The sequence below is a fragment of the Leptidea sinapis genome, chromosome 46, assembly GCF_905404315.1.
Source record: "Leptidea sinapis chromosome 46, ilLepSina1.1, whole genome shotgun sequence".
NCBI classification, from domain to species: domain Eukaryota; kingdom Metazoa; phylum Arthropoda; class Insecta; order Lepidoptera; family Pieridae; genus Leptidea; species Leptidea sinapis.
In genome coordinates, this window is record NC_066310.1 from 7,123,294 (window position 1) to 7,135,414 (window position 12,121).

The 12,121-nt window shown below is 37.2% G+C and overlaps 2 protein-coding genes across 2 annotated transcripts in view; both read right to left on the minus strand.

Annotated features, from left to right (window-relative positions):
* LOC126977843 (peptidyl-prolyl cis-trans isomerase FKBP8) overlaps positions 1–12,121 on the minus strand; it is a 323,871-nt gene that overhangs the window by 273,079 nt on the left and 38,671 nt on the right. The gene's annotated exons all lie outside the window — the stretch shown is intronic.
* Positions 1,219–6,714, minus strand: LOC126977854 (protein lethal(2)essential for life). The gene is made up of 3 exons (XM_050826491.1): positions 6,558–6,714; positions 3,292–3,522; positions 1,219–1,707 (listed from the first exon to the last, which is right to left on the minus strand). The coding sequence occupies exons 2-3, from the start codon at positions 3,520–3,522 to the stop codon at positions 1,363–1,365; spliced, it is 576 nt and encodes a 191-aa protein (XP_050682448.1). The 5' UTR covers positions 6,558–6,714; the 3' UTR covers positions 1,219–1,362.

Consider the following 12,121-nt stretch of genomic DNA (forward strand, 5'->3'; position numbering starts at 1 on the left):
AGTACTTTCAAATTTCAATCTCCGCTTTCTTTTATGGAAGAGCATAACAAAGGAGCTTACAAACAGATCACGTGGTGGTATGTGATTTTACCGGAATCCATAGCTACTCTCTTTCTAACACCAGAGGAATGAAAGCTCCGAATAATCGTACCTATGCAATCGAATACACATTTAAACATGACGGGCGAGTATCAAACCGGGGCACACACAGATACACACAGTACGTCACCGACACTTTAGAAGTCGGGTTGCGCTTGAGCATTTCATAGATCGGGTTATGGTGGTAACGTACATAACCTTGGTCTTTCCTCCCTTAAACGACATCATCCGTCGGGCCTTTTCTACTATCAAAGTGCTGGTTAATCTAGAGAAGAATGGAAAAGGCCCGATGATTTGAAACCGCATCAAAGGCGACAAGTTCAGCGTTATAAGCTGATGAAAATCTAAAGCAAAAGAATTAATATGCAGCAAATTCTGATGGAATCATATTTGTGATGGTCGTCGAGCCCTATGACTGGCAGAATATTCCAATTCACTTGGTAGTGATGCGGGGTATGCTGTTTCATGTTTTTGAACGCTAGAATTCAGCGGTGTATTTTTAACAGACAAGTTGTATAGTAAAAATACTTCAGTTTTTGGGGATTTTGGGGTTTTCAGCGCCTTATCTAGCTACTAAGACATAACATCTTACGTCTCACGGTGACGAGCGCAATAACGTTGCCTATCATTTGGATTTTCATGAGCGGCACTACATAGCAGCCAGCCAGGCAAGGGCTTGCCATCAACTTAACAGCTCGTCACTTTTATCATAAAATATGTGGTGCAGTTACTCTTACGTTGACCTTATGGTAAGTGATATGTTCTGCCCATTACAATGCAGTGCCGCTTAGGATTCTTGACCTAAAATTCTGAAAGGTGTCGCAATTACGTTCGTCAATTTGAGACGTAAATTTTAAGTCTCTTAATTTCAGTCCTTTCACTAGATACGACGTCCTTCGAACCGAAAATCAATATAATGCTTGCATATTACTTCTTGACGTGGTAGAACGGCGCTTAGTAGAAAACACATCTACATGTCCTTCCATGATAGAAGTGAAAAAAAGCCTTCCTCTGGCAAATTTATCTCAATCATTAAAATGATAATTCTTTGTCTCCAGTATCTTACTCTCCATCATACTTCCAGATGCTCATATTTAATAAGATAAACAAAACAAACTATAAAATTTATATTTTTAATTCAATTATAACAAAGAAAAGTGATGTTTTGCATTCCTTAACCCTAATTCGTTTTTCGATTAGCCCAATGTTGGCCAACTTTGGGTTAAAAATAAATGCTATTCATTCGATCGTTGTGTCAGGGGATTATGGGGATGTAATAATGGGAACAGTTTGCTCGCGGGGCTGTTCTGTTTTTGGGGCTTCAGGCTGTTTAGCCGGGCCTGTTTTCAGAATGGGAATAATTCGTTCTCCTGCGTTCGGTGGTGGGCGTTTCGGGGCTGTGATAGTCAGGACACCGTCCGATGATAAGGAGCTGATGACGTCGGCTACATCGTAACCAGTTGGAAGGATGTAGCGTCTGGTGAACTGCCTGGAGACAAATCCATGTTCGTCTTGCTTTTCTTCATGCTTTCCCTCAACTAGCACACTGTTGTTGCTTGCCTTCACGGTGATCTCTTCAGGGGTAAACTGTTGGACGTCAAGAATGACCTGGAATTGATGATGATATGGCTGTTATTTATTTATAAGTCACTGGATTATCTATATATTCATACATATAAGCTACAATGGGTAGCTCTAAAGTTCTTATTTGGGCCATAAGTAAGTGATAAAAAATATTGTATTGAACCTTATTAAGGTTTTTAATGAGAGAGATATATATAGCACGGGGTGTATAGAAACTAAGTTGGACGATCGTTTATGAGAGTATTTTTCATAAATTTTAGCATAATTTATGAATCATCCCAGTAATTATTATTGCTTGCAGTATTTAAAAAATTTAATACGCAATTACAAATAGTAAAAACTATCACTACGTGGAAGTGTACTAAGAATACCGCGGACTGAAATAATTGCAAGCGCATGTGTTTACAATATAACACGTATAATGAGATATGTATATCATATAATTGGTATTATAGAATCAACATAATTTAATTATCATTTCAACTGAATTATATTTTTAAAGGGAATTAATCCTTCGATTTATTATCTATCTTTATATATATAATTCTTCTGTGAGTGTGTATGTCACTGAACTTCTCTCAAACGACTGGACCGATTTCGATGAAATTTTTTGTGTGTGTTCAAGGGGATCTGGGAATGGTTTAGATTCACAATTGAACTACCTCCAAAACGGCTGGACCGATTTTGATGATATTTTTGTGTGTTCCAGTGAATTTGAGATTGGTGTGTGTCTTCAGGTGGATTCGAAAATGGTTTAGATTCACAATTAAACTACCTCCTACACGGCTGGACTGATTTTGATGACTTTTTTGTTTGTTTCAGTGAATTTGAGATTGGTTTAGATTCTCAATTCCGTCCATATAATATAATTCTTCTGCTCACGTGTATGTTAGTGAACTCCTCCTAACGGCTGGACCGATTTTTCAAATTTAAGACGTGTGTACAGGACAACGTCTGTTGGGTCCACTAGTCTATATATATAAAAATGAATTGCTGTTCGTTAGTCTCGCTAAAACTCGAGTACCGCTGGACCGATTTGGCTAATTTTGGTCTTGAATTATTTGTGGAAGTCCAGAGAAGGTTTAAAAGGTGAATAAATATGAAAATGCTCGAAATAAAATAAAAACAACAGTTAAGTTTTTCCTTTGATATGTTCCCCGTCGAAATAAATTTTAAAGAATAGTTTCAAATGAATAACTAATTAGAATTTTTATATCTTTCTAAGTTTCTCATTTGACTACCAACGGTTTGTAGATTGATAAATCTTAAGTTATTAAATTCATAAAAAACAGTATTTTATTTATAATGTACAGAACAACGTCTGTCGGGTCAGCTAGTAAGTAATAAGTAAAGGTAAGATGTGCTTAATCACATAATTTCTCACGTAATTCTTCCAAAATGTTTAATCATTATAGTGTTAAAAGTACGTACCATGAACTAAAACAGTGGAAGGCTCCTTTGCACAGGATTGCCGCTCAGAATTTTTGTGTTTTCCAAGAATCCTGAGCGGCACTGCATTGTAATGGGCAGGGCGTATCAAATACCATCAACTGAACTTCCTGTTCGTCTCGTGCCTTAATTTCATTAAAAAAAACAATGCATACTCACTTCGAATTTCTCTTTAGTCAAGTTGATCGTGGAGGAAGACTCCTGTCTCGCAAGGTTTGCTCTCCACGGCCTGAAGTAAGAGTTCCTCAAGATAGAGCTGGAAGGCAGAGTGGATAGAGACGAGAGGAGCTCGTCCTTCTTCAGCCCCATGCCGAAGTGCTGGTCAAGAAGCCGGGACGGGCGGTCCCAGTCATCCCACCAGTCACGGAACATCAGGGGAACTATAGACATCTGAAACGAAAGAATAGATTCAAAATTCAAATTCAAATATTTTTATTCAAAATAGGATTTAAAATCACTTATTGAACGTCGAAATCTACCACCCATTCAAAAGAGACTGCCTCAGACCTGAGAAGAATGGGCGCAAGAAACTCAGCGGGCTTTTTTTTTAATATAAAATATGGATAACAATGTAATATCGTACAATAAACATTTATAATTAAAGAGCCTGAGGGTGTTCGCTTTTATCCCAGTCCGTGGTGTCGTTAAGAAAATCGTTTATGCTATAATAACCTTTCCCACACAAACGTTTATTAACAATTCTTTTAAATTTCGTAACACATTTGTTTTGTACATTTTCTGGGATCATATTGTAGAAGCATATACATCGCCCAACAAAAGACTTACTAACTCGAACCAACCGAGTAGTAGGCATAACAAGTTTGTTTGTTCCTCGTGTTAACATTATGAATGTCACAGTTTCTAGAAAATTCCTCAATGTGCTTATGAACATACAAAACATTATCGAAAATGTATTGAGAAGCAACAGTCGAAATGTTTATTTCTTTAAATTTTTCTCTTAGTGATTCTTTAGGACCTAGGTTATAAATCGCGCGAATAGCCCTCTTCTGCAGCACAAGGATAGTATTAATATCGGCCGCACTGCCCCATAACAATATACTATAGGACATAATACTATGAAAATAACTAAAGTATACTTATCTCGCCGTATCTATGTCAGTTAACCGTCTAATTTTCTTCACCGCATATGCTGCAGAACAGATAGATAGTGCAACAAGCTTGACTCAAATACATTTTGTATTAAATATTATTTCCAGAAGTATTTATTTCTGATCCACTGTCACCTATTTTCAGTATATTTATCTTACTAATAGAAATAAACTTAAGAGGGGTCGTTAGCAGCGTTATTCTATACAAACGTACTCCCTCTTTCCTCCCTGGATTGAGTGAATTTTTGTCACAAAATTTAAGTAGCAAATCTACGAGTATGTCCCTATATTTTCTTTTCTTCAATCAACTAAAGGCATAAGAAAATATGCCTTCTCTTCAAAAATCGTAAATAATGCCCCATTTGTACCGTCCTATTCGGACGAATACGAAACAATTTGAAAGGTTTTTAAGATAAAAAGACAACGTCGGCTGCTCTATTGCAGACTGAAGTACTATTTTTGAATGTGAAGTAGTAATGTGTAAGAATTACTGTGCTTCGGGCTGAAGGGCGCCGTAGCTAGTGAAATTATTGGGCAAATTATACTTAACTTCTTGTGTCTCAAGGTGACAAGCGCAGTTGTAGTGCCGCTCAGAACGTTTGGGGCTTTTCAAGAATCCTAACCGGCACTGCATTGTAATGGGCAGGGCGTATCAATTACCCTGAACGTCCTGCACGTCTCATTCCTTATTTTCATAAATAAAAACTATCAGAGGAAACTTTTCAGCATTGACTGTATTTATATAAAGCAGCGTTATTTATATGAATCTGGAAGGTTTCCACTTCCACAGTTTGGTTATAAATGGATGAAAGTTCATTGAAAACCGCATAATGGAGGAACCCGTCCAGGTGGTGAAACTGCTAAATAATTTTGTGTATTTGAATAGAGATATCGTAAATTTGGTCTTCATATTATTTTAAATAAACCAAAAATATGATCTACAGTTTGTTATACTCCGTGAATCAGAAAGGTTATAACATCCCTTCAATGCTACGTTATTTGAGTCTTATGTAATAGTATTGTGACGTTTAAGTTTTAATAAATATAATATAGTAACATAGTTTCATAATTAGATTAGAATTTCGTATCGTTATTGGGTAATACATAACTAAAGTAAATACAAAATTGTCACATCTACGTTATTCATCTGTTTTAGGTCAAAGGACTTCAGAAGAACACCTTAAAAATGAAGCACCACAATAACTGTATTAAAATATAATGCAAATTCATTTCTGACTTCACATAGTCATTAGTGATGACGCAAAGAATGTCTGGTTAAAGTATAGTATAGCCATAAAGTTTCACTGTGTATACCTAGTTGCAAACTAAAAAAAACACATTGAGAATGTTAAACAGTCTATCATCAAAGCATATCAATATATAACAAGAGATGTTCACCCGTCAATAATCATCTAAATTCTAAACTGATTGAAATAGCGTGAAATTCTGGAACTATTCCATCGCTCGTGAATCACCTGAATACAGTTTTAGATCTGATGCAACTATCATAAACAGTCTAAGAGAATGCGACCGATGTATTTTAGAATATTGGATTCATTCAAATAGATCAAGGGCTCTCTGACTACATTGTTTTAAAGACTAAAATGAAAATTTAGATTAATCACAAAGGTAAACAATATAAAAAAATATGGAAGAAAGACTTTGTATTATTCGAATAATACGGCTTTTATATTATCATTCCAAAACACTATAATGTACTCTAAAAACCATTGCACCTACCCGGTATAATTGACTGCGACTACCAACTCTATATAGATAATCTTAAGAGCTCTTTACTTACTTTTTAACATTGATTACGATCTCCAACTCTAGGTAGGTATTCTAAAGAGCAGCTAGGTAATATTGGTTACATTAACCAACGTTAAACATGTCATTGGATATAAGGTTTTTGATTTCACAAAAAAAATATACATTTATTGTATCAAACTGGCAAACTCAAAATTGAAAAAAGTTTAAATGAATCAATTCTTAAACTCCAATAGCTAACAATTAATGTTTCCACACAATTGAGTGAGAAAGTTGTGAGCACAAATAAGCACTTAGTAGAAATAAAAAAAAGTGAAACGTGCTGAACGTAAAAGTCTATGAATTCTTAATAATTATCTAATATTTTCAGCGAAATACCCAAAATAATCACGGTGTAAACGCAAAATTTGCTAGTCACGAAAACATTTAAGACAATGATATTACTTCAGAAGTCACGAAACCAGCAGATGGCCAACCTGATTGGCGGTATTAATATAATTAAAGTAATTTATTTATTAATGATATTTTTATAAATAGTTGAATAAATACCTTTAAAATGGTTCGTTGCAGGCGCGCTGCGTCGTTCGCGTCAGACTGTTGTGATCGCGTTTCAGTGTAGATTTAAATAGATTATTTCAGGCGTCCCACACGAATGATTCAACGGGAACGCACCTTGAACTTGCCGGCCATACAGTCTCATTGTGGTGACACCAGGCGTTCTGTCTTTTATCATATTTTATACATTCATACAATCACCCTCGTTTCCGAGAGAGATTATGAACTGAAGTTTATCAACGCTTCTTGGTAAGTATTAAAGCTCTCTAGAATATAAAAATATCGAATTGAATCTTCTCATAATTTAGCAATGCTAATTACAGATTATTTGTAGCGGGTTCGACTAGCAATTGCTAAAAGATAAGTGTTCAGTAAATGTTTATTGTTACAACTGGATTATAGATTAAACCTGTATTATAATTGAGTAAATTAAGTTTTACTGTGTTATTTGATTCGGTTGGTAGTGAGTCGATGTTACAAGAAGGGGAGGCATTCTTATATACCAACAAGAATTATTGTAGGAGATTAAGCCTTCTGTATAACTTATTTCTTTTTAAAAAGTTTTCGCAGTGTTAAGGGTCTTCTTCATATTATTAAGTATAATGCAGTGTAATGCGACTGTATGCATAACATTTCTCCTGTCAAATTTCAACATACTTTACTCATTACTTATCATGATCACATACTTAATGTTTCTACAGGATGAAACCAACCCTGCTTATTTAATTCAGCTATTTTCCGTGTGGATACAACGTATATGCCCTAAGAAACCTGTCCTGCAATTTTTTCAGTAAACATCTTCATGGTGTACTAACTTTTCATCTATCCAGTTAGACTACCTTCTAAGTAAAAGGATATCCATAAATACGTTACGTGAGGTAAATTTTGCAACCCGCCACCTCCGCATGATGATATGTTGTGACATTTTGCTCGAAAAACAAATAACGCCCTCCGATAACGCAATTTTTAAGGTTTAAAATAAAAATAAAACATTTTTAGGTGATCACCATAAGAAATTATCGTTTATTTTTATAAATTAATAAAGATATTTAAAGTTTGTTGGTAAAATTAATTAATCCTAATCTAAAGATCAATTTATTTAGTTATAAGATCAGAATTCATGGTAACCCTGTTACTCAATTCAAAGTGGCTGTAATGAGTATTATTTATAAATAAATACACTATACATGAAGATAAATTTCGAGAATAAATACTGCGTTTGAGTGGGCGTTATGATGCGGAAATCTAAATATAATTTTATTGTCAAACATGACTTTGTCTTTACGTAGTTATGAATTCAATACAAAAATATTCACAGAATGTTACAATCTAGAAAGTTATGTTTTAAAATTTATTATACAATAATGGTAAAATTAATTCTGGTTTAGAATTAACTTATAATCATCATAATGAGTCATATATACCTATACATTATTTCATATGAGTATTGTTATTTTAAATATTATATTGCTATTTTTTATCTCTCTCTAATTAAGTATATGTATATTTTCCTTCTCTAATGTGATTTAGTATTGTAAGATGTAATTTAAAGATAAGATTAGCGTGTGGCGTTATATTATTGCTAATAAAGATTTTTTTCTATTTCTATAATCACCATCAGCCGGAAGACGTCCACTGCTGGACAAAGGCCTCCCCCAAAAAATCGGTCCTGTTCTGCCTTTATCCAACGTATTCCAGCGATCTCGAACAGATCGTCGGTCCATCTTGTGGGGAGCCTACCAACACTTTAATCACATAAAACCAAATAGTGCAGTTAAAACTTTAAAACCCCATTTGTCGTATCACTGCTCTTCTACAACACTTCCCTTAAAGCCTCGCCTAGTATCGGAATACTGGGTCTCGAAATCTCGAGCGATTGCCAATTCCGTGGTCATCTGGATGGCAAAGCCGAATTGGCTTAGAAGAAGCTGGGCGTCATAAATAGAGCATGGCAATACTTCAAGCCGGTTCTAGCGCTCTACCAACCGCAGGTCTGGCCACATAATATGGAGTATTGCTGTCGTCTCTGGTCTGGCGCACCCCAGTATCAGCTTGCTCCATTCGACCGCGTGCGACGCAGAGCAACTCGGATTGTCGGGGACCCAGTAATCTGTGAATGACTTGATCACTTGGCGTTGCGTAGACACGTCGCTTCATTGTGTGTCTTCTACCGCAGTTATCATGGGGAGTATTCCGAAGAGCTGTTACACCTGATTCCTGCCGCCGAATTTCACCTTCGCACAAAACGCCACAAATTAGGATATCATCCCCATCAACTGAATGTGTGGCGGTCCTCCACAGTGCGGTTTTCAAGGAGCTTTTTTCCACGTACTACAAAGCTCTGGTAGGTACGTGGCAACTAGCAACTAGCTAGTGAAACTAGCATACACTTTATGGTAAAATTAATTACTAAAGAATTATCTTTGATGTCAATTCATACACTACCACCTCTTTCAAAACAAATGGCGCTCTGAGAAAGAAGAAACACACTATAAAAAACACAATATAAATTAAGATATTCGCAGAGTACAACGCGTGTTGAGACTTGCCCACCGCAAGCACCGCACCTGCAAAGGAACGAAATACGACTTATGCTGTCCTTGCAATCTTTCATGAATTTGATTGATTCTCCGCTTACAAGTACGATCCTAAGTAGAGAACCTACACATTTATTAGATATTGATACAATTTTACACAAATTATCTTGCCCCAAAATAGGCATAGCCTGCGCTATGGCTGCCGGGGTGCTTTGTTTAATACAATATACATACTTAATCATACATGAATACATATAAACGATGTCTCGGAAACAAGCCTATATATCCATCATATACGAGGGGAGGTCAAAAAGTTCGCGGAATGACTGGGAAAAAAGATGAAATGATACATTATGTTATTTTTCCTTTTCAATATATTCCCCCTTAACACGAATACATTTTTGGGATCTGGCATATAACTTATTAATACCGTCGAAAAAATAGGTTTTGTCTTGGGCGTCAAAATACGCCGAAATCGCCGACTTGACTTCATCATCGTCTCTAAATTTTTTTCCACGCAGCTCTTTCTTCATCTTTGGGAATAAATAAAAATCGCTAGGGGCCAGGTCTGGACTGTAGGGTGGATGGCGTAGTTGTTCAAAACCGCATCGATGAATGGCAGCCGTCGCAACATGACTCGTGTGAACGGGCGCGTTGTCGTGCAAAAGGAGTACACCTTTTGTCAGTTTTCCTCTTCTTTTTTCTTTAATAGCTTCTTTTAATCGGTCCAATAGGGAAGCGTAGTACTCTCCCGTTATAGAAACACCACGTTCTTTATAATCGATCAAAAGAATACCTTCAGTATCCCAAAAAATAGTCGCCATGATCTTTCCGGCCGATTGCGACACTTTAAATTTTTTTGGGGGTGGTGTGCCTTTTTTGTGCCACTGCATCGACTCCTGCTTTGACTCAGGCTCATAGTGGTGAACCCAAGTTTCATCACCGGTTACAATTCGGGCCATAATTTCTTCCCTAACTTCTCCACAGCGGTCCAAATACTCGCGGGAACAGTTGACGCGCTCACGTTTTTGCAGCGGCGTGAGCATTCTCGGGACCCACCTTGAACACACTTTACTCATGCCAAGATGTTGATGAAGAATATTTAAAATTGTGGTTTCTGATACTCCAACTGATGCTGCAAGTTGTTTCTTCTTCAACCTTCCGTCTTCCAATACAAGTTTTTCAACTTTTTCAATGATTTCCGGCGTAGTGGCCTCAATGGGCCGTCCAGGTCGAGGATCATCTTCAATTGACTCCCTTCCTTGCTTGAAAAGGCCGTGCCATTTGTAAATCATGGTTTTACCAGGAGCAGAGTCTCCGTAAACAGCTAACATCTCTTGCAAAATAGTTTGAGGCGTTTTTCCTTGTTTGGTGAGGAACTTTACGACGGCGCGATGTTCAATTTTCTCCATAGTGGCTAGTTTGTTCCCGATTTACTTGTTCACTCGTTTGTAACTCGAAAGCTAATGACCCAATTAGGCTAGAAATTGGCATATATAGTAATTATGAGTTACTCAAGTAGCGGCTACCTGGAGGAGCGACCTCACCCCCGCCAACCCCGCCATTCCGCGAACTTTTTGACCGCCCCTCGTAAATATTTGCACCTACCAGGATTCGAACCCGGAACCTCTGGCTCAGTAGGCAGTATCACTAACCACTGGACTAAATGGCTCATTTGGAAATATGGTAAGATGGTAGCAGCAGTTGATTTACCGAAACGGAAAAATTTTTATGGCACCTTTTGTATGGGAATCTCAATTCTAGCCAAACTATTTCGATCGCACCCAATAAATCGAAAGAAATTGTTCGAAACCTTCCCCTCCCACCTTCCGTAAACCAAAATCATGTGCTCAAACTTCAAGTGCAACTAAAGTCATGTACATTTTTAATTAACAAATTGAACATTGATAATACGCAACAGTGATACATATTATAAATGTTTCATGACTCTGGGTTCGACACTATTCTAATTTTTAACGGATAAAATGCAATAAGGTGCCACGAACATGTGGGACGTTTTTGTCAAAGAAGAGGGAGTGAAACGAATGAGACCGATTGAGTGATAGTGGGAAACGGGCGAACGTAGTATGAAACACATAGCGCCACTTCTAAGTAGAACATCTTCCCTGCTAGCGTTGTATGCGCAGGTTTAGCGCACGGCTGCGAGTAAGTAAAACATCTAAATTACAACAACTTATTTTTTTATTAAAAAAAAATTATAGTATTGCAAAAAACATTAGATTAAGAGAACGGAATATTATTATTGGCATATAATCAACAACAACAGATCAACATTCACATATCACACGCAATCATAGCCCCGGGGTATAAACTGGAATCTGGATAGGAAAGGAGTGCCTTTATACCATGGCTGGTGTGTGCCTTTACGTTCTGGGAGAAGTTTGTTCTCGACGTCTAAGTATCCTTGAAGGGCTAGTCCACGCGCGTCCCCTAGTGGTAACGCAAAGACTGATCGGCTCCTGGAGCACATCCAAATGGTAACAAATTCCATGTTGGACCAGATACCCATCGCGGAGATTGTAATTCGTAAAATTTTAACGTCTACCACTTCAACGCCACCAGCTCAAGTACGACTGATCATGCAGGGAGTCCTGTTCACAACAGCGGCATCGTATGGTCTGAAACAACTGGTTATAGCGCCGATGTGAATCTCAGACGTGAAAGACCACTCTAACTCACACCCGGACTGCTACCTGGTTTCGGCCGCTGTTTAGGTTGCCACCACGTGTGGCACTTAATATTAGGTAGGTTAACATAATTCAACCAAGTTAATTTGACCTAAGCTAGAAAATTATATTCATAATTAAAGATAGAATTTTCCTGACGCGTATTTAAAAGAGAGCTAGTAGTTATTAAATCCTAAGGTTATTGCGATCCCAAAATGTGGTTTTCTTTGGTCGAGCGTCGAGACTTGTTGGCTCACTTCCCAGAGTAGGTAAGTACTTTTATATGACTAAGTTGACACAGTTTTACTATTTATTTACTCTTTGGAGTTCAGAC

Bases quoted from the DNA above. Each gene is read 5' to 3' on its own strand.
- LOC126977854 (XM_050826491.1), bottom strand. From the start codon at position 3,522: ATGTCTATAGTTCCCCTGATGTTCCGTGACTGGTGGGATGACTGGGAC. The intron at 1,708-3,291 runs GTGAGTATGCAT...CATCAATTCCAG, and splicing joins TGACTAAAGAGAAATTCGAA to GTCATTCTTGACGTCCAACA.